The sequence below is a fragment of the Ictalurus punctatus genome, chromosome 2 (genome assembly GCF_001660625.3).
Source record: "Ictalurus punctatus breed USDA103 chromosome 2, Coco_2.0, whole genome shotgun sequence".
In the NCBI taxonomy this organism is placed as follows: Eukaryota; Metazoa; Chordata; class Actinopteri; order Siluriformes; family Ictaluridae; genus Ictalurus; species Ictalurus punctatus.
Window position 1 is genome coordinate 4,446,622 of NC_030417.2, and position 23,598 is coordinate 4,470,219.

Genomic DNA, 23,598 nt, shown 5'->3' on the forward strand with positions numbered 1-23,598 from the left:
AGTCCATCAAGCTCAACGTTTGTAAAGAGCTCTTATTTAAGTTATTGTAGCCTTCCTGTCAGGTCAAACCAGTCTGGCCTTTCTCCTCCGACCTCTCTCATCCAACAAGACTTTTCACGCCATTCTGTGCAAACTCTACATACTCCCAGGAGTTTCTAAAATCCTCAAACCAGTCCATCCAGCACCAACAAGCATGTCACTGTAACAGTCACTGAGATCACATCGGGATGTTCGATATGAACATTACAATTATGTAGTGTTGTGTTAAGTAGAGCAGAAGACATAAAAAAGTTTACACAGTGCACCGTTGAGCGTCTATACCTTCATGCTGATTGACGGATCTCCTTTAACGAGAGCCCATTCGTAACGTACGACACCGTGGTCATCCATGCTGTCCCTGCCATCCAGTATGGCCCAGTCCGTAGGCAGCTGGATCACCACGTCCATTCCGGCATCGCTGCGTGGCGGTTCGTCAAGCCCTGGAATTGTTTTGTTTGTAAATTATTTACAGCGTACACACCAGTTTATTCATTTCTAATAAATCCGGTTAAACACAGTGGTGGATCTTTAATGTTTCGGGGCTGTTTTTCTGCCTGAAGTCCTGGACATTTTATCAGGATACATGGCATCACGGACTCGATCAAATATCAGCAGATATTACACGGAAACCTGACTGCCTCTGACAGAAAGCTTCAAATCTTAGCACAAAGTATTGACTAAAAGGGTGCACACCTATATTTAACAAAGATTTTTTTTTTTTGGTGTTCCCAATTTATTGATATCCATGAGAGCAGAGCATTTTTGTGAATTTTTGGAGCAAAAGTTAAACAATAATGACGATTTTTCACCGCCTTTTTTGCTCATATTTACCGAAGGGTGCCAATATTAATGGAGGGCCCTGTAGCTCGGTGAATTATTTATGTGGTGTGTGTGTTTTTTTTTTTTTTAATTATGGATGAAATAAACATCTGTTAATGGAGTATTTAGCTTATTTAGTTACTTTGAGATGACGAGTTTATTACACTACAGTGCTGTTGAATTCGCAAATATGTTCTCAAAGGTGTTGATTCATATATATATATATATATATAGCGCAACATAACGACCTCATTATATAGCAAAAAAATAGATTTGATATATTTTATATATTTTTTTAAGTCACAGAGCTTATTAGAATAATAACTTTGTAAATTGGAAGTGTTTATTGGTGGTACAGATCTACTAACTAATAATCTTGTGCTGATGTGTGATGGAAACTCAGACAAATTAAACACGTCGTTCGATTCAAAAAAGCGAATAAAATCCCTTACCTCTCCTCATTATTCTATACTCAACAGGACCGAATCAAGGCTCACAGCTGTAAATGATTAACTAGGTTTCCTGACCAAACAAACTGTCAGATGTTCCTAGAAGTCAGACTGGGACGCAATCTAGCCCTGCTTTCTGCTCAAGCGTAAATGTACGCCTGTTATGCATTTAGAGAAACACGTCTGTTTAAATCACGATCCTTACGCTTTTTTTTCCAGACTTCATCACTCATCGGAGAGATTCGCCGATGTACTGGCCGACAATCGGTACCGATCAATAAATCCACACCGCACAGGCATACTGTAATAGCCAGCAGAAGCTGTTTAGAAACAGACAACAGTCCGTGCTGATGGTTTCGTGTCAGTCAAAAGGCGGAAAAAAGGCGGGTGATGATTTAGAGAAGCAAAAACATCTGCTCTGGGTCTATTGTGTTGGGTTGGTTTTTGTTGTTTTTTTTCCATTTGGACTTTACCTGTAATCAGCTGTCGTACCGTGAAGGTGAAATAAGCTGAAGAGAATGGAATTGTAAACAAACCAACCTGAAATGTTAGTATTGGCACTGACTAGGAAGAAATGTTCATATCAGTGCATTACTAATCAAACGTAGCCTGTATTATATATTAACGCTCTTCACTGGAGTTCAAGCCCGACCCTGTACCAGCATGACAATGCCCCTGTGCACGAAAACGAGCTCCATAAAGACACGGTTTGATGCACGTTTGTCCTGCACAGAGCCCGGACCTCGACCCCACCGAACACCTTTGGGATGAACTGGAAAGCTTAATCGCACCCCAGACCTCCTGACCTAACGTGACGGCCTGACCTCACTAATACTCCTGTGGATGAATGGGCACAAATCCCCACAGCCACGCTCCAAAATATAATGGAAAGCCTTCCAGGAAAACTGGAGGTTATTCTAAGAGCAAAGCCGGACTAAATCTGGAATGGGCTGAGATGGAGTAGATGGATGTGATTATCAGGTGTCTACAAACGTTTGGCCATATAATGTATATCTGTATTCACCAACTTTCCTGGAGAATCGAAATCTAATCAGCTGATAGAAGCAGTCCAGCGAATGGTGAAAGGAAAAAAAAGTGCATTAGATGTGGGTTGGAAGTGGATAAACCATAGACAAAGGAATTCTCCACTCCCTGTTCTCAGACATACCGTACTGGCCTACGATATTGTTCGCCCAATCATTCTAACTGAACTCGAGTCTAAAGAATGCCAGACCATCCGCATCCGGCCTCCATAAAACAGCCACGATTCCACTTGGATGAGAATGTATCTCAGGTATCTATGGACCAGAGGTTTTACTGTTTTACACTTCTGGTCCAAAATACAGTGCAAGCATGAAACATTCGGTTCAAACAGAACTGCCCAAACTTGTATCTATAACGGTATCCAAATCCAATGATCCCCAGCATGTTTTAGTGGGTTCCCTGTTCTATCCATCCATCCATCCATTTTCTATACCGCTTAACCCTTTTCAGGGTCACGGGGAAACATGGAGCCTATCCCAGGGAGCATCGGGCACGAGGCGGGGTCCACCCTGGACAGGGTGCCAATTGGCGTCCCTGCGTGGGCTCAAACCTTCCCTGTTCTAACACACCTACAAACGCCTAGCAATTCGTTTAGAGCCACATTCTTAAAAATAAATACTCCAGTTACAACCAACAATGTTTTTTTCAGCCCGATGCCATAGGAGAACCCTTTTCAGTTGAACAAAGACCCTTTTTACCTCTCGAGTTCCATTTAGAAAAGAACCCAAGCTTTAAAGAACCCAAAAACAGTTCTTCACAGCAGTACCACGAGGAACCCTGTTATCATACGTTCTCTAAAATTTTTTTTTTTTAAACACCCTTATTTATTTATTTATTTTTTTAAAATGAATGCTTTAAGGAATCAAAGTAAGGTTCTTAAGAGTGATACCAGGAGAACCTTGTCCAGTCGCACTTTATAAGGTTCACGTTAACCTGTTAACGGATGATACCTTGAAGAACTCATACACTGCTCTGAAGAACCTTTAATGAAGCTTCATTGATCTCCAAAGGACCAAACAGCTCAACTCAACAACTCTATACAATGACTAGTGGTTCTTGACAGGAAGAAGGTTCTTTGCAGAACCTACAGTGCTGTGAAGAACGTTTATTTTTAAGAGTGCAGGGGGGAAAAAAACAAGCAGGCTGATATGTGTGTGTGTGTGTGTGTGTGTGTGTGTGTGTGTGTGTTGAGGGTGGGGAGGGTGTTTACTCCAAGACCCCAGTGCTAATCTAGCATGACCTTCAGGAGCATCTGAATATTATTTGGGATATTGATCTCAACTCAACCATGCACACTGGTGGATCTCCACCTAATCCTTGTACCTCGCATGGACGAGTCGCCATCTTCATCTTCCTCCACAGGCCTCCGGTGACGCTCTCTGGACGCGCTGACGTTGCGCGCGACCCGGCTGAACGTGCTGAAGCCCCTCTGAAACGAAAAGGCGCAGACGCTCGCGCCGCCGTACGTGCAGTTGAACAGGTAGCAGCGCAGACCCCCGCCGCTGTCCGGCTGCTGCGGCTGCTCCTGGACGATGGCCGTGGTACAGCGAGGCTCGGCGCAGCAGGCGCGCACGCAGTCCCGGCGGCTGTACACGCGGCCCGGAGCCGAGAGGAAGGTGGCGCCGCGCTCGATGGAGGCCATGGCGCGGATGATGCGCTCCTCCGCCGCGTCGAAGTCGCTCACACACGCGTCGCTCGCGTCCTCCGCGCTCTGCTCCGAGTCATCCTGCTGCAGCTGCTTGCGGAACTCCTCCAGCAGCTCCTCCACACCGGACAGTTTCGACTTTAGATCGGAAATCTGAGAGGCGCGAGCGATGGCGAGGAAGAGAAGCAGGAAGCCCAGCTGATGATGGAAGAGCGCTGAGAACAACAACATATTCGCGTCCTTTTTTTTCTTTCTTTTTTTTTAAGCTTTGTTTTGTTTACTTTCCGAGCGAGAAAATATTCCCAGTCGTATTCCTGATCGAGTCACACATCAGCATGATCTCAGGATGAACACATCTGCATTTCCGTCTCCAGCTCGCAGGTGCGCCTCTTTTGTCCTCAACAAGAAGATGATGTTGGTGCTGGTGATGAGAGATTCACGAGTCGGTTCTTTCTGGACTCGTTTAGGAGAGTCGACTCTAACCAGAATGAATCGAACAGGCCTTTTTCCGTTTAGTCTATAGACATAATAGAACATTGGTTTGCATTGATCAAGATACATAACAAGCTATTGTGGAACGCAGTTATACCCACAGCCAGGTGTGGAAAATACTTAATAATTGTATTTTAATACTATCCATCCATCAATATTCCATGCCGCTTATCCTACACAGGGTCGCGCCAACCCATCACAGGGCACAATCGCACACATTCACACACTACGAACAAGCTGCAAATGCCAATCAGCCTACAGCGCATGGTTTTGGACTGGAGGAGGAAACTGGAGTACCCGGAGGAAACTCCTGAAGCAGGGGGGTGAACACGCAAACTCCACGCACACAGGGCGGAGGCAGGATTTGAGCCCCAGACCCCCAGAGGTGTGAGGCAAACGTGACAACCACTAAGCCACGCTGCCCTATTTTATTACTATATAGGTTAAGTAAATCCATCCATCCATCTTCTATACCGCTTTATCCTTTTCAGGGTCACGGGGAACCTGGAGTCTATCCCAGGTAGCATCGGGCACGAGGCGGGGTACACCCTGGATAGGGTGCCAATCCATCACAGGGCACACTCACATACACATTCACGCACCTATTCATACACTATGGATACTTTGGACATGCCAATCAGCCTAACATGCATGTCTTTGGACTGGGGGAGGAAACCGGAGTACCCGGAGGAAACCCCCGCAGCACGGGGAGAACATGCAAACTCCACACACACAGGGCCACGGTGTGAATCGAACCCCCGACCCTGGAGGTGTGAGGTGAACGTGCTAACTAAGCCACCATGCGCCCCAGGTTAAGTAAATATTTTGCCATATTTATATTTAAACACTTCTACTCTTCCTTACATACATTTCCCAGATTTCAAATAAAAGTCCTTTTACTTTACAACTGTGCTTTACAATTTACTTTACTTTACAAATTTACAGAGATTGTGTGAGCTTTTCAGGCAAAACAGTGTAGTTGCTTTAAAATGGATCAGAGCTTCTAACAGGTTTAGATCAGTAATAAAAGTTTTGTTTACATACAGTAACGAGGGCATGGTGGCTTAGTGGTTAGCATGTTTGCCTCACACCGCCGGTGTTGGGGGTTCAAATCCTTCCTCCACCCTATGTGCTCATTTCCAAATTGTCTGTCGTGTGTGTAGGGTAAGCAGTATGGAAAATGGATGGATGGTCAATTAAACAGACACTACTTATAATCTCAACCTGAGTTGTATTCAAATTAGCCTACTTGAGTTGTGATCTGGTGTACACCTGCGAAAATACGCTGGTTTTTTTCCCTTTCTTTTGGATATATATGTATATTTATGGGATGAGTGGAATATAGATTAGGAGGGAATAAGTGATAATAAATGTTAATCTGAAATATCACTTGAGCGACAAACACTTGATAGAGCTGCGGTTTAATTGCATTCCCACTGTTTAGAATTATTACTGGTTAAAATATTGCAAGGCAGCTACATAAACCAAAATGCAACACATGCAATTGTGTTGAAATTCAACGTGTTCTGCATTTAGCAGTCTAATCTGGCAACCCGGGCAAGACAAAGCTGCTGGATGTATGTGACGTCACACGTTGTCCTTTCCAATTCAACTAAGGATAATGCTCAGGATTACTGATATCGCAACACTGCCCAAATTTGGGGTTTGGTCCCAAACCAAAATGAACCATATTTAATATTTCATTACATTTAATTACGGTTAATTATTATCCCTCCTCTCAGTTTCTGAAGTCTGACTGAATGCCAAATGGCTCAGAAATGCATATTTAAGTGCATGAAATAATAACATCTGCACTATTGTTTAGGTTTTATACTATATAGGTTACTGAGTAGGATGTCTAGCCCTGGAAGTCATTTCTTCCTTTATACTTTAGCCAGCGTCCACCACTTGAGGGCATCAGAGTGACTGAAATGATCATTTAATTAATTAATTAATTAATTTATTTATTTATTTATTTATTTTATTTTATTTTATTTATTTATTTTTTTAAATATCATAGTGCCTTATGACAGTTTGCAGTTCATTCATTCAGACAGCTTTATCCTGGTCGGGGGTCCATCCAGAACCTATATGGAAACACTGGGTGTGAGATAGGGACACACCCTGAATGGAACACCAGTCCACTGAGCATATAGTCAAGAAAAAGAGAAGCCAATCTACCTACCGGTGTGTTTTGGGGAGGTGGGAGGACACCAGACAAGGCTGAAGAAGAAACCCACATGGACACAAGAAGAACACGTGAAACACCACATAGACATTAACCAAAGTTTAGGACTGAAACGGAAACCCAGAGATTTGTTGACTGCTCCATTCCACTGGCTGCTTAAAATCCTTTCAAGTTCATATGAAACTTGCCCCAGATATTAAGTCCACCCTGAACATTCACTATGGTCATATTGAAATATTTATGATGTGCTTAGTGATTCTGGTGTTAATTTTTGGTTACAAGTTAGCGGTTGTGTGTTGCATTGATCATCTCAAACATAGGCGATAGCAGTCACGTTTCACTGTTAGCTCATGACAACCAAAAAGCCTTTTTCACTCACCATTTTCCAGTGACATCCATCCATCCATTTTCTATACCACTTATCCTACTGGGTCGTGGGGAACTTGGAGTCTATCCCAGGGAGCATCGGGCACAAGGCAGGTTACACCATCACATACACATTTACACACATATTAACACCATTCCTACACTACACCCATTCATACACTACGGACACTTTAGACACGCCAATCAGCCTACCATGCATGTCTTTGGACTGGGGGAGGAAACCAGAGTACCCGGAGGAAACCCCCGCAGCACGGGGAGAACATGCAAACTCCACACACACAGGGCCACGGTGTGAATCGAACTCCCGACCCTGGATGTGTGAGGCGAACGTGCGCCCCAACGACATTCAACGTCACATTAATGAGAAATCCAGCATAGTAGTAGTGGATGCAACAAACTCAAAATCCATCCATCCATCCATTTTCCATTCCGCTTATCATACACAGGGTTGAGGGGAACCTGGAGCCTATCCCAGAGAACCCAGGGTTCAAGGCAGCAGACAACCCAACATGTCGGGTACCAACCCATTGCAGGGCACAATCGCACACTGCCGACAATTTGGAAATGGCCATCAGGCTACAACGCATGGTTTTTTGGGCCTGGGGGAAGCCCCTGAAGCACGGCGAGAACATGCAAGCTCTGCGCACACAGGGCTGAGGCGGGATTCAAGCCCCCAGCTCCAGGGGTGCGAGGCAAGAGTGCTGACCGCTCAGCCACCGTGCTATGTTAGCATGAACGTTGAAGCCCTCAAGCTGGATCTGTTTCAGAAGAGTGCACAGATGAGGAGGTGAGAGAGCTGGACAAACTAAACGACTAAAATGGAAAATGGATGGATGGTAAATGTAATAGACACTACTTATAATCTCAACATGAGTTGTATTCAAGTTAGTCTACTTGAGTTGTGATCTGGTGTACACCTGTGAAAATACGCTGTTTTTTAACATTTTGGATATATATATATATATATATATATATATATATATATATATATATATATATATATATATATATATATATATATATATATATATATATATATTTTTTATGGGATGAGTGGAATATAGATTAGGAGGGAATAAGTGGTAATAAATGTTCATCCGAAATATCACTTGAGCGACAAACACTTGATAGAGCTGCAGTTTAATTGCATTCCCATTGTTTAGAATTATTACAGGTTAAAATATTGCAAGGCAGCCACGTAAAACAAAATGCATGCAATTGTGTTGAAATTCAACGTGTTCTGCATTTAGCAGTCTAATCTGGCAACCCGGGCAAGACAAAGCTGCTGGATGTATGTGACGTCACACGTTAAAGCGCTGCTGCATCGCTCTCTTTAGGTAGAAATGAAGCGAGGGATGAATCCCCCTGGTTTGCCGCTATCAGCAAGTACTCGAACAGCATTGTGGGTAATCTAGGAAATCATTAACTAAAGTGAAAATCAAGCAATATTTAAGACACTAGACCAGAGTTTAATAATGGCATAACTGAAGACCAAATATTTTATGATTATATATATTCAAATATCCATTGTTCCAAACCATAAAAGGGTAATAGCCTAGAAACGTAATAGCCGTAAAAGGTAATAGCCAGGCAGAAAAGTCAACTTAAAGCACTGTGCAAAATGCATGCATATGATACCAGCCATGAAAACACCAATTCTACCTTTCTAAAAGCATGGCTGCAAGAAGGTTGGTGGTTTCCCTGCTGGTGTTTTATGCATGCATGCAACTGGTAGGCCTATTTCCCTGTCAGGCAGCAGGAAGAACACATTAGAGCTGAACTATTTCCTGTCTAAAGAGTGTGCACATCATTAAATAGAAAAAATAGCCAAATAGAAAAGCAGAGTATTGTGAGTAAGACAAGTGGAGCACTATTTTGGCCGTTGGACCTGTTCCCTACATGGTCACGTCACCGCCCAGCCTTCAGACTCCGCCCCCTCGTGTGTGTGTGTGTGTTTGACTGTGTGAGATAACAGTAGAAATAGGGCAGGGTCCAACGCAGACCGATCAGACGTCGGGGAACGATTTCACAACTTCTTGTTGTTCTTCATGCCGGATGACTTCATCCATTCAGTGACTGATAGACGCGGTTACAAGTTGAGCGTGTTTGTTTGTTTGTTTGTTTGTTTAAAAAAAAAAAGAAAAAACGGAAGATATTTTCTTCCTCTGGTTCTTTCGTTATTAACGCAGAGGAACGCGGGAGGAGTTTCACACAGCATTCGCGTGAAGTTTTGGGAAACTATGCGACCGCGTCGTAGGAAAGCGTGCGCGTGAAATGTTCCGGATCGTCCGCACCTCAGCTCGCGACTCAGCGTTTGGGTCGTGACTTCCAGCGCGCGGCTGCCCACAACAGCGCGTGCTCATAATTGATATATATTCCCTGCACTTTATTTTTCCAAAACACATATCCGAAAATGAGCTAAAAAAAAAAAAACATGATTATGCAAAACGGAGGATGTCGGAGCGCGAGTGTTGGAAGACTTTAAAGCACGCCGGTCTGCACGCGGGATTTAAAAAAAAAAGTGTAGGGTGAAGATGATGAACTCGGATCGGGAGAGTCTGTGTGTCCCGGCGCCGGGATGCGTGGACGGTGCGCGCCGAGGAAGCGCCTCGTGCCTTCACGCGGACGGTGAGCCGTGCGGGTTTTTCAGCGACACCGCCTCGATCCCCGCGGCCGGAGAGTTCTGGAACGTGCCCGCGGCGGTGAGCGGCGCCAGCGCGGGGAGTGTGAGCTGCGTGGACGGAGGGAGTAACGGCGGCGGCGGCGGCGGCTGTGTCGGTGGACCGTCAAGCGCGAGCGCGTGCAAGAGCCGAGCCGCGAGCGTCGCGTACGTGCTGAACTCGGAGTCGGGCCCGGCGGAGAGCGCGGCCCTGCAGTGCCTGAAGGATGCGTGCGACGCTGCGGGATGCCGGATGGAAGTGGTCCACTTCGGCAAACTGGACTTCGGAGAGATGGCCGTGCTCGACCAGTTCTACAACGCAGGTGAGTCGCTGAGCCTGGAAGCCGTGAATGCGCCGTGTAGACACGAACCGGGTCCGAATCCTAATTTCACTGAGGTCCACGGTGCAGAACTCCTTATCCTTCCATTCTTCATCACTGCTCTGACTCCAGTGAAACCTTTTGAGTTAAATATTGTCTTTTACACTACAGTTGATTTCCTCCAAAAAAAAAGGACGTTTAAAAAATTTGCTGTCATATTTCTTAAAAAAAAAAAAAAAAAAAAAAAAAAAGACAGACTTCATGTTAAAGGAGCATATTGGTCCTTTGCAAGAATATCCTTTTTTCCCCCCTTCTAATTGAAACACGTTTATCTAGCACCTCCAGGGTTGGGAGTTCGAATCCCACCTCTGTCCTGTGCGTGTCCTCTTTGTGCTTCAGGGGTTTCCTCCGGGTCCCCAGGTTTCCTCCCCGAGTACAAAGACATGCGTTGTAGGCTGATTGGCGTGTCCGGATTGTCCGGATGGGTGTGTGATCGAGCGTCGTCATAAACAAGAAAATCTTAAAGGGACCACCAGATTAAAGCAACCACACTAGGCAAAACGCAGATCAGGAAAGTGAACTGAATTAGTAATGTGAAGTGGGCGGGGTTAACAGACTGAGGTAAATTCGTTGCCATTAGCTTGACCGGCAAAGGCATGATGGAGATCACAAAAAAAGGTTTCAAACAACTTTTCTTGTTTAAACCTTCAACATGTTAATTTATTCGGGTGTTGTTAAACAAGTCCTGTTTAACCAAGGTTTAATACTTAAACAGAGCCGACGCGCTGTCTTCCGACATTTTTGTTTTCTGAGCTCGTCCGCACCAGTCCCGTTGCATTATGGGATTTTTGACTCGCGTAGTGTCCATCGGTTGCACGCTGCAAAATCTCACCGGAAGCAGTACACCATCCGGGTATTTCTCTCCTACTGAGAATTCGGACATAACTACTACCCCTCTGGTGTACTGCTGTCCGCCTACTGTGTAGTAGGTAGTACACCATTTCAGATCATCATCTCATTATCAAGCCCTTTATTACCTGGATGAGGTTATGAAAAACAGTAATGCAACCCAGGACAGATTTCTGCTGCAGTTTCCACACGTTACGTCCGTCATATGATTTGTGGTGAGACACTTATGACTTTCCTTCACAACCCCGGGCATTGGTTGATATCTTTGGAACCTGAATTAAAAAAAAAAACAAAACTCCACAAAAACAAAAGAGATCTTCTGTAAGTTTATTTTTGAAAAACAAGGTCTCACATGTCTTAACTCATCCAAGTGCTTTGGAATTGCACAGTTTGGCTCAGTCATATTTCAACCACCATCGCTAATATGCAGTACTGTACTGTATGTACGTGGTATTTGGTGCAGTCATGAAGCTCTAGAACGGTTCAGCATGCTCAAAGCAAGTGCTTCGGAGAGGTATCGCAGGTCAAATTTGTCCCAAGTCCAACTTGCTTCGTTCAAAAGATGAAGTCTGAAGGGTGCCATGACTTTGGAAGTGTTTCAGAAAATCTCAGGTTCAGTGCTCCACTTGAGCCTATGAAGATGTTCGGCTTTCCCTCACCTGACAGCACTAAGTGGAAATTCTTGTGTTCCTCCATACCCTGTTCTTTATCATACACAGCCAAATAATCTTTAACGGACAGCATGATAGAAGTGGATTAGGATTAGTGCAATACACTGGCGCAGTTTCAACCACAGATGGATCTTAAATTTCTAATCCCAATCCCAGTTAACCACCACAAACGCCGCAGTCATAACAGAATTTTTGCACAATATTGGCTTGTTGCATATAGCACATGAGTGTAATGTACTTTACTAGTTTCTAAGATTCACTTCATCTTCTGAAGGACCTGGTGGATATATGTCCAGATGGATCTGAGAAGTTGACCCCAGCGCTCAAGCATCATTACAGCTGGAACCAGTTGGACATAGTTAACCTGTTTAAACCTGGACTTGACCAGTGGGACTAAATGGGTTAATTGGTGCATCCGTTAAATTTTTTATTTTTTTTAAATGTAAAACTGAAAACAAGTAAAACTTGATGCGATCTCTGTGCCACCAAGTGCGCCTGAAATAATATACTTCAAACATGAATGAAGCTATTGAAGACATTTGACCTTGGTGTGACCTTGACCCTGTTAATCAGTTTATCTGTGAATGAGTGGAAAATTAGTCCCGACACCTTCTGACTAATCAGAATGGAAGATATCATTGTGGGGTAAGGCTCTTAACCGTCAAACATCTACGCTTTGAATGGAATGCACCCCGTGTCACTTGTAAGTCCGGTTAGATAAAAGGTTCTTCCTAATGATTAACTGTAAACACAAATGAAAGCTATTCGCTGGATATAAGAGCACGCCTACTCCTTTGTTGGCTTTGCTTCGTGCAAACATTTGGAGCATTCAGAAAGCTTTTGACTGCGATTTCTGCAGGATGACAGCGGGATGGCAGAGGCAAGCCGAGGCACGTCCAAAACCTGATTGGATCTTTTTCCGAAGGCACTCTCGTGCACGGCTGTACCTCGGTTACCTCAGTGAAACACAAAACAAGCCCCGAGGCTCTACTTCTCAGTCCGTACAGGATTTCGTGGAATTTTCGCCGAAAACTCCTCGAATTGGCAAAATCGCATCGAATCGGCGGAACTGTTTTGTTTTGGACGCTCTTTCAGATTGATGTTTGTCGGTAAATGAGAACTTTTTAGCCGTATGCTCCATGTCCGACACGCGTGAGTCGAAGAGGGCTTTGGGTGAACACGCGTTATGATGACATCACATCTCGCGTCTTGGCCCAAATCTGCGGGAAATCTGCAGTAACGTCTCGCCTCTGAATATTGCGGAGTTTGCTGGATTTTGCATTGATTTCTGCGATCCTGGACGGACTGAGATCTTGATGGAGCTTTCTAAATTTGTGCTTCACCTTCTGCTGCCGCTGCTGTGGTCCTAAACGGAGACCCAGACATGTCCATTTCCAAAAAAAAAAAAAAAAGTTTGTGAATAATCTCACCTAGAGACTGTGCACTTAAGAACTGCACCTGTACTGCTTGTTTTTACTCTCCCACGCGTGACTGTAGTGATTTATAATCCCACGCTCCGGTGTCATCCAGAAGAGGACACGTTCCCTTTCGAATCTGGTTCCCATCAAGGTTTCTTCCTCGTGTCATTTCAGGGAGTGTCTGAAATGCCTTGCCTTGTCACGTCTGGCTTGCTCATTAGAGATTTTGCGGACCACAAACGTCAACCAATCAGCCCTGCAGAAAGCTTGCACTGCTTGTACAGCAACAGTGCTTTGGGGGTGTGGCTATGGAGGGGACTTTGCCTCTAGGTCTGTAGTAACTGTTGTTTTAAATTTCTGAAACAACTAGCTAAGCTCAGCGAAATTCACTGAGTAGGATTGTGCAATATAGCATTTTTTCTATTAAAAAAAAATAATAAATGATAAATGAGTTAATTGTCTAGAACCGTTAGTTCAGGAAAAAGACGGCGAAATGATGCATTTCCACTATTTGAGGTGTAAGGTGTATTGGAGAGAGTGTAATAATATTACCAGCTGTGCAGTTGGCAACTGCTTGCTGATGCTTTGCTGAATTCTGGCTCCTCGCCAGAATCCGACCGCCTTACTCTGTAACCCACATGCATGTGAAGGGGAGTCGGTTTGTGCCGGGAGATGGAATACAGCACAACGTCGGTACAGCGTATGTAATCGTGTTCTAATTAGTGGTTCTTAGTGGTTAGCATGTTTGCCTCGCACCTCTGGGGTTTTGGGTTCGATTCGCGCCTCCGCCCTGCATGCATGCATGGACTTTGCATGTTCTCTCCGGGTTTCCTCCGGGTACTTTGATTTCCTCCTCCAGTCGCAAAGACATCCGTCGTAGACTGATTGGCATTTCCAGATTGTCTGTAGTGTGTGCGATTGTGCCTTGAAGTGGGTTGGCACCCCGTCCAGGTGTCCACTGTGTCATGCCCCAAGTTCCCTTGGATATGCTCGAAGGTTCCCCACGGCCCTGTGTAGGATAAGCGGCATGATGGATGGATGGATACATTCGTCAAATGTCACATGAATGAACTTGAAACATTCCCACTTAACAAAGGTATGCAAGGGAGAGGCATGCGGCGTCAGTTAATATCGGAAAGTTGAGCACCCCTGTGCAGATGTTTCCAGATTCATATGTCAGTTTACTTAACTCCTATTTTTACTGCGGATAAAAAGACGGCACATTTGTTGAGTAATGAATTGTACTGGTATACTCTGATGCTAAATTGTGTGGAACTCATTGGAATGCGCAAGGCTTGGTAATATAATGTAATCAGAGTAAACGTCACTGGATTTCACTGTAATGTCGTGTAGAGATGGTAAAATCAAGTCTATCACTCAGTACGTTTACATGGACAACAATAATCCGATATTAAGACGATACTCTGATTAAAATCTACCATGTAAACGGCGATTATTGATGACTTTAATCTGATTAAAGTCATACTCGAAGTAAACACAAATGGAATTAAGACGTGTGGCGTATTCCTCTTTTAGTCGCATTATGGACGTGTATTACAGACACGTACACACCTTAATCACACTATTAACGTCGCGTGGGGGTTTTCACCGCATTTTGCGACAGGACACGTACACACACGGCAGCGCTCGACCGTTTCACGGCAAACAAGACAGCACGGCTGCGTCCCAAACCGCGTACTTGCCTACTATATAGTAGGAGAAATACACGTATATCAGCTACGATATAGACGGTAAGTACGCGGTTTGGGACGCAGCCCACGGCTTCAAGCAGTCGTCTGTTTGCACGTATAACATGACAAATAATTAACCGCACTTGAAGCGTCCGTAAAATTAAAAATAAAAACACCAAAACTGTATACGGTCCCATAACGAAGACCAACTGTATGTCGATACGTGAAATTCTGGAGGGACGTCGGACGGCGTGGCGCGGTGACGTAACGACGTGTGACGTTAATCCGTCTACGTTCTATAACACGTAACACGGGAACATGAAAGGAATATTCTAAATGCGACTCATGTAAACACCTTAATCAGAATATTATTCAGAAAAAGGTCGATAATTAGATTACTGCTGTCCGTGTAAACGCAGTCACTGACTACGTCTTTAAAGTGCGTGTGTTTTTTAAACAAACACATATTCACCGTTTTTGGGGCCGCTGTTGTATAAGCACAGTGCATGGAGCAGGGTTGGAAATGGACTCTGTTTGACACTAAGCTAACCAGATGATGACTTGATATGAGGTTAATGAGGTTAGCGAGGTCAGTGAGGTCACTGTGGTCTGTGAAGGACCTTGCGAGTTCTTGAGTTTGGCTCAGTGCAGTGTTCGTGGACTAAACAGCAGCACTCTTTTAAGGCACATGAGTCACATTTGGGATGTTGTATATTAGTGGTTTGGATTACATCTCGCTCCTACACAGTGCTGGGTGGAAATCAGCCTTCTAATGTTTTTGTCATTGTTTTTTTTTTTGTTTTTTTTCTGCTCCATCCTTCCGAGTCTCACGTAAACACGTATGTTTACGTACTTGCACTGTTTCGAATTTATGTGGATTTTTCTCGATAGCTGACCCTATACACACTAGCCAAGTAGACCGACTGTCTACAAGTTACACACGTATAAAACATTATAATTTCTAGAGTAACGGGTCATTCAGAGAACATTTGAGCCTATAAATGAAACGTGTTCTTGGAGGATGTGGTTCTTTAACATTTTTGGAAGGAGTCTCCAGTGTCAGCGCTTAAAATTCAGCGCTTTTTCACCACTTGAAAGTTTTCCTTACTGATTTAAAACATGTATGATTTATTTATTTATTTATGTATGTGCAAAGGCAGATTTCTTCCTCTTCTTCTTCTCCTCCTTCTATTTCATAATTATTAAGCTATTGTGTGGGATTTCTCCACAGTACTTTTTTTTTTTTTTTTTTTTTTTTTTTTTTTTTTTTTTTTTTTGCCCTGCCCCCGCCTGCACTCGTTGCTGGATCGCCTGCTCCCGCCCACAACCTTCCAAATTAAACAGAGCTTACACTGTACGACCAGAGAAAATCTTGTCATCTACCTAATGCGTCGGTGGAAATCACATGACCAAGCTTCTCGTTCTGTGTGAGTAACTTCACAGCGTAGTTTCGTATACAGTCGAATGATCTTCAGGCATGATTGTGGACCGTAGTTTTATCGGAGTCGGAAACGTACGAAGGTGCCGAGATCTTAAATCTCCTAAGAAACGATTTGAATCGGTGCGATAACATGACAGCCGAGTGAACTTCAAACTAACAAAGCGATCATCGTGTCCTCCTGAAAGGGATCTCGATTAGGTTGCCAGTGTGGCAATCCGAGCCATTTCTCGGACAGGAAACTGTAAGAGCAGATGATGTCATCAGGAGAAGTGCAGCAACATATTATTTCTTTAGTTATTTCTAGTTTTCTAAGTCCCTGTTGTTCTATTGTTTTACTCCCAGGTCCAACAAGTTACCACAAACTCCACACACCGTGTACCTAAACATAGTGTTACGCTAACGCCGTACACCTCTCCCAGCCGAATGGGTGTATGCCGTGAGGTCAGATCTGCTGTGAGAGATTAACGTTTGCATGAGAGACAGCCAGGCGTGGTGCAACTCCCATCCTGCGAGACAGGATGAAAGCGAGCGACGATTGCACAATGCACAAAACACGCTCGTTGTGTACACCATCAATACAGTCGTAGTAAATAGAGGCAGACCGGCAAGAGACTGCAGCTCAGCCTGTATAAACACACAGCAGGAGTTTTCATGTGCACTGTTGGCTAATGCTGAGCGTTTCGTTTATCCTGGCTCAGGATGGAGAAAACGGGGTCAAGAGGATCTACAGCACAAGCTGTAAAGCTCTCTGCAGAGAGAACGTGTGCGAGAGAACAAAGAGAGGAAGAGCGCGCTCTGCACGGCCGTTGCGCAACGTCTAGGCGAGCAAATCAGAAGAACATCGAAAAAGACTTTGAGCGCGATCGTGGCTTTATTGAAATCAGGTGCTACAGATTTATAAGCCGTCGGTGCCGCTATGATGGTTTCTGGTTGCTGATGATTGCACTTACAGTCTCCTTCGAAAGTATTGTGACTTCGAGTCCAATTCTATGGTCGTCGCTGTACATTGAAGACGTTTGGGTTTGAGATCGAAACACGAATATGAGATCAGAATTTCAGCTGTTTACATCTGGATGTGTTCAACAATTTAGAACATGGCACCGTCTGTTTTTTTTTCCAAGTGATCAAAAATATCGGAACACGTGACTGCGCAGATGTGTCTTGTTAAGAAGTAATAGCACGGAACGTCTACTCTTGGTTCGAGCCCTAGGTCACACTTGTGAACACGGCATTCGTCCTTAAAAAGGATAATCCATCGTGGAGACCAGAGAGCTGCCTATGGGAGAAGAGCAAGCCGTTTCGAATCTGAGAAAAGACTGTCTCAAACCCAAAAGTCTTCAGTGTATAGCGAAAACAATAGAATTGGCCTTGCTGTTCCAATACTTTCAGAGGGGACTGTAGATTACTGTGAGATAACAATGTAAAGTACACACATCCTTTCTAATCAGAGAAAGGACTGAAAACCTCAGACTAAAAAGATGGCAGCTGTAACTGGCTTTTTAAAAGAAATTCAGCACTGTTTTTGATCAGGTTGGGTTTTCGTCTCCTCTGTTGCAGTGGACAAGATGAACGCAGAAGACGTAATATCAGGGGGGCAATGCGGCAAAGTGATTCCTGCCCCAATAGGCCTCTATTAAACACTTGCTGCAATTCCCATTTGTGACCACTAGGTGTGATAATAACTGAATAGAATCTAAATGGAGCAGTAAAGCACACTGCCCTACGATCTAGAAAGGCGACCAAACCAACACTGTTGATGGAACTCTGGCTTGGTCAGATAGCAACATTTAGAAAAAAAAAAAATCCTTGCTCACTCAAAGGAGATAACTAGAATTTTAACGCCATTTAAAATATGTGGTAAATATTAACATTTGTTGAATGGCTGAAAAGTATTGTTGGGATCTGCCCCACCTGCCCCTATGGACAAGCTCTCCACTCTTCTAACAGCACATCCTGTTGTATTTTATCGCTTACTTAACACACAATTAAGCCAAAACCCAGTTATTATACAGTATATGCACTGAAGGAAAAAAAAAAAACTCATTGAATTGATTTAATTCAAAAGCATACATCGGGTACACGTGATTGAATTGAATTACATTAACGTAATTTGTTTTCGTGCATCCGGCGCGATTTGATCGTGTATTTTCAATATCCCGAATAAAATCCAACCCCGCATTCTGCAACTGCCACATTACCTGTCTGCGCTGTCTAATTCATTAGCAAGTTGATTGTTTAAATTAAGTTTAGCATAAGCAATGAAATCATGTAATATTGGGAAACGTAATATTTTTATGTATGTACCATATATCGTTTTTTTTTTTCTTAAATCTAACCGACCGCATTTTTATCAGTGTGCTCGCTACATAGCGTTTAATGGCATTGTAGCGCGTATAAAGTGCACTACATACTCAATTAAATGGCACATGAGATGAGTATTATACATGAATTGCTTATAACCGAGTAATCGTTTTGTAATATTAGATTTGAGCTCTTACACTTGGCCGTTTTACGCCTGTGATTAGACAACTGAAGAATAATTTTAAACAAAATGCGATAATAAAATGCTCTAGATAAAAGGCATTCGACATTTTGGAAAAGTTTTGGAGATGTTGCAACGCTAGAGAGTCTGGTACTTTACTTTTTCGTGAATAAACATGCCCAAGAACAGGAAGTACAGGAAGTTGCTATTTGACTGACACGGCAAACAACCAACCACACTTCCTCACCAGTGATGTTTCAAAGAAAACAGTCATTACTTAAGTAAGCGCTTTATCCTGATCAGGGTCGCAGTGGATCCCGAGCTTTTCCCTGGAACACTGGTTGTGAGGCGGGATTGGACGCCAGCACACACACACTCACGTAGTCAGTTTGGCTACATGCATGTTTTTAGACTGTAGGAGGAAACCAGAGTACACTGAGGAATCCCGTGTGAGAACACGGAGAACATGTGAAACTCCACACACACACACACACACACACACACACACACACACTTACCTGGGCTCAGGATTGAACCGGGGACCGTGGAGCTGTAAGGCCAAACTACAGTTTGAGCAAAATGACAAGTACAGCAGACACAAGAGTAAGAATAACTTTGAAGCAAACAGCATGTGAGGGCAAACCTCTGAATGCTTTGTGGGATTCACAGTCTGCTTTAGGTGGCTGCTGTAGTTTCCTGATCAGCAGCAGCTGTGCATGTACGTGTGTGTGTGTGTGTGTATGTGTGTGCTTGCATTATCACTTCAGTTTCGGTCATGTGCAGAAGTAGCAGAGTGGAGGGAGCAAGACAACCTCTTCCTGGTATGATAAGACAGGATATGAAAGTGATGTAGCTTGATGCCAGTGGCAGCTTTTTGCGTGACCCCACCTGAACCCAAAAAATCATGCACCTATTTATTATACAATGTTACTTTTAAGTCTGCGGGCTGAAAAAAAAAAATCACTTACACCAAGAACTATTTTGTTTCACTGTTTTTATAATTTATTAAGTCAACACAACAGTAGATACTTACTATTCCAGAGCCGGTTATTTAATACTGAGGCAGTTCCGTTTTGTATCCATCCATCCAGCCATTTTCTGTACTGTATCCTACACAGGGTTGCGGGTTACGGCTCACAGGCTGGTGTAAATTAGCTTTTGGACACCATTGAACCCTCGGGATCTATCTAGAACTTCATAAGGGAAAGTTAAATGGCCCTCTACGACTCATAGTAACACTTTCAGAGATTGTTATATACAAACATTGTTGTAAAGAGTGCTTCCTGTCTGCCCGAACCAATCGGCCCGCTCTCCTCTGACCCGTCTCGACTCAACAACAAGCGGTTTCTGCCTGCAGAACTGCTGCTGTTTTTCACACCACACTAAAGACTGCTGTGCAGTTTCTGAAATACACAAATCTTTTCTGGCACGAGAACCATGGCAAGTCAATGCGATCATCGTTTTTCCTCATTCTAATGTTTGATGTGAACTTTTTACCTGGAGCTCTTGACCTTTTATTCTCATAATTGTACTGCATTTGAGGGGTTAGTGAGTGTATTTGTCTTTCTATTGGGCAGACCTCATGTTAATAAGGTCTTAAGACCAGGAGGAAATTTGTCATCTCAAAGCGCCTTGGAAAGTGTTGTCAGGAGATCGGAGGAAATGATCAGTGATTATTCCGATTTAGCATTCAGCCATAAATAAGCACGCCGGAAGATATGGTAATAAAGCAGCTTTTTTTTTTTTTAACCACGAAAAAAAAAGTTAAGATGTCAAGGTCGAATTAAAGCACCGACAGCCAAAGGAAAGAGGAGAAAGAAAAAGAGGATGACGGTGATGAGTGCAAAAACTGCATCCGTTCGTAACCGAATTGAAGTTGGTTTTGAAAGCGTGTTGGCAGTGTATTAGCACTGGTACATCCATCCATCTTTTGTACCACGTATCCTACACAGGGTCACTGGGGAGCCTGGAACCTTTCCCAGGGAACTCGTTGCACAAGGTTGGGGACACCCTGGATGGGGTGCCAATCCATCTCAAGGCACAATCTCACACATTCAGACACTACGGACAATTTGGAAATACCGGTGAGCCTACAACACTTGTCTTTGCGACTGTGGGAGGAAACCGGAGTACCTGGAGGAAACCCCCGAAGCACGAGGAGAACCCCCAACCCTGGAGGTGCGAGGCAAACGTGCAAACCACCATTTACCCCCATAACACTTTCTTGTCTTTCGCCTATTCACAGCTCCTGCTAGAAATGTGCACTGAACTGTTTTTCAGTCCCGCGCATTGCCCACGCCCGAAGGAATTCTGACCAATCCTGTCTGCTCCCACACTTATTATTTATTTTATCAGATTTGAGCTTCATATCTGACCTCCCACTCCTACCCGCATGAGATCTGAAACCTACCTGATCCTACACCACCTTGGGTCCTGCAGTTCCAAAATGCATCACTCTCTCCTCAGAAAATGATGGTTTGAACCTTTCCCCTTTCTACTTTTGCATTCAGTCCTCGAGCCACAGTTGATTAGTTCAATTAAAATCATGGCCAGCAAGCTCTTAAGTGTTGCACCCAGTCGTCCGGAGACTGCGAGAGTGAATTCCAACTATGCCATGCCATCTGTGGCTTGGACTCAAGAGTCGGTATGTTTTGAATATCATTAAGGCATGCTTTCATTTCACGCACCTCAACTGTGAGCAAAATCACAACGGCAATAAACACGACGGAGGAAGAACAAGCCGTTCTATTTTATTTAGGAACAATGGCTCTCAGGAATGGATTCGTTCCCATTCATCGTTCCCCGACCTATAAATACCACCTTCTTAGTCCTCGAGGTTGACTATTGTTCACCAGGCGTCCCATCTTTGTTCTAAAGTTTTTATTTAGGAATTGTTCTTCAGTAAAATTCCCTCAATTGTTTTCGCTTTTGGAGCATGACTCAGGAGTGAGGTTGTTATCATAAGCTTGTCGGACAGGTTGAATAAGCTTTTGTTACTGGTACACCTGTCACATGTAGGATTCGATTCTTTTTTTTGTAGGGGGGAAAAAAAAACAGCTGAAAAGAACCAGTCTAGACCACACAAACGCCAAGACAAGTGTCCGTTTTGCATATGAGCAAGCTATACATGCTGTTTAACACTTTGGTCCGAGGGATAATGTTTACTTAATCCAGTTCAAAATATCATGTATCTTTTAGATATGTACATCTTCATCCTATGGAACTAGACATACAAAACCTTACTTACTTGGAGGCATGTTACATGTCATTTTGGTTTAACATGAAGTAAAGTGTAAAGCCATAAAGGTTAAACTACAGACTCTGGGATTGAGTCAGCTTCCTCTAATGCTTTTTAGCAGCCAATCCTTAACTCGAGCCATGAGCTAACCTGTCTAACCAGACAGACATAGAGTGAAGATTAAATTTGCTGCCGTTGCACAAGGCTCAGCGGCATGGTGGCTTAGCGGTTAGCATGTTTGCCTTGCACTTCCATGTGTGCATGCTTCAGGGCTTTCCTCCAGGTCCTTCAGTTTCCTCCCCGGTCCAAATACATGTGTTCGTTTGGATAAAGGTCTAAAAGAAGTACAAAATGTTATCCGTTGAGGCATTTCTGTTAAAATACGTTGCGTCATTTTAGGATCCTAGTTCTTTTTCGATCAAACTGAGCTTAAACATTAAAACCGAAGCATGGCATGTAATTAAACAGTACGTAAATTTGCTTTACATCTCGGTAGCAACGGATGCTCAACAGACGGAGCATGCCGGAAGAACTTTCGAGAGGTCATACTGGTTAGCTGGATAGCTAAAGCTAATGATACGTTAGCTTAAAAGCTGTGAAGATGTGTCATGTTAGCAAAATAACAAAGTAACAACATTTTAGCTATCCATGCAACAAGGAATTCAGGTATATTTATAAACATATTCTTTGTAGGCTGCCATGTTTGTTTCTTAGAACAGTAGCAGTTCTACTTTCACACTACAAAAAAAAAAAGATATCCTAGCAAAGTGAAACTATCTTGAATTTCTAGAATTGTTTTACTCATTTCATTGTCTTGTTCCATTGATGGATACATTTTCTTTCTTTCTTTCTTTCTTTCTTTCTTTCTAGAAATCCTGAAATAAGCAAAAATGAACTGACTAGAATAAGGTTCAACAGTTTGACTCATCGTAGATGAAACTAGCTAGTTCCTGTTATCGCTTATGTTACAGCAGCTATAAAATGCATTCCGTTTCCCAGCTTCTCTCTTTTCTCTCGGATGAAGTTAATGAGACAAATACAGCTTGTCATGTCTTCTGAGAAACTACGCATTTTGTGTTTCATTGCTTACAAAAAAAATAACCAGTTGTTTTACGGGCTTTCCATGACTTTCCCATGAAGTAGTGACGATCGATACTTGCAGCATATTCCGTTCCGTTGTTTATCGTTGATGGAATTTACTGAGGTAGCGAATACTCTCGTCGTATCTCCTACTCGGTGTGGAAAACTCCCGAGATCAGAAGCTACAGTCACCCTGCTTTTCCGTTTTCTATCCCCCTCACAGACAGCCACACACCTCTGTGCTGAAATTCCACACATTCCTCAGTGATGTAGAGCTTCACCAGGCCCATGGCTGCTAGAAAAGGCCTGACACAAATGGAATGCGTGTCTCTGGAGTTTCCGACAGTCATCAGCGTCCGAGATAAACATATCTAGCACTTAGCTAGTCATGCCGTCGGGCATAATTTTACAGCGTGGACTTGTAATGACACGGATATTTACCTGGAGATCATTTGCAAAAGTGAATTCACGGCTCTTATCATAGATACGAACAACGCCTCAAGCTTGAACTAAGCACTGTATGTCTCGTCCGATACATAAGTTCACACTCGACTCAACTGTAGTTGAACACAGTTTAAATAAATTAAAGGCAAACTTCACCCTGAAACACAGTAAATAAGTTAATA

At 43.5% G+C, this 23,598-nt stretch overlaps 2 protein-coding genes across 3 annotated transcripts in view; one reads left to right on the plus strand and one right to left on the minus strand.

Annotated features, from left to right (window-relative positions):
* lrp11 (low density lipoprotein receptor-related protein 11) overlaps positions 1-7,969 on the minus strand; it is a 16,095-nt gene extending 8,126 nt beyond the window's left edge. Inside the window, exons 1-3 of the mRNA XM_017454048.3 lie at positions 6,674-7,969; positions 3,675-4,513; positions 322-479 (exon numbers count right to left, since the gene is read on the minus strand). Of these exons, the coding sequence (XP_017309537.1) occupies positions 322-479; positions 3,675-4,227 (711 nt within the window). The 5' untranslated portion in view covers positions 4,228-4,513; positions 6,674-7,969. The remainder of the gene's footprint in view (positions 1-321; positions 480-3,674; positions 4,514-6,673) is intronic.
* A 1,042-nt stretch (positions 7,970-9,011) lies between these two features.
* The window catches only part of map3k5 (mitogen-activated protein kinase kinase kinase 5), a 63,900-nt gene continuing 49,313 nt past the window's right edge, over positions 9,012-23,598 (plus strand). The window contains exon 1 of one of the 2 annotated variants that reach the window (XM_053686670.1): positions 9,012-10,045. In XM_053686670.1, the coding sequence (XP_053542645.1) occupies positions 9,598-10,045 (448 nt within the window). In that variant the 5' untranslated portion in view covers positions 9,012-9,597. The other variant, XM_053686671.1, reaches the window with a different exon arrangement.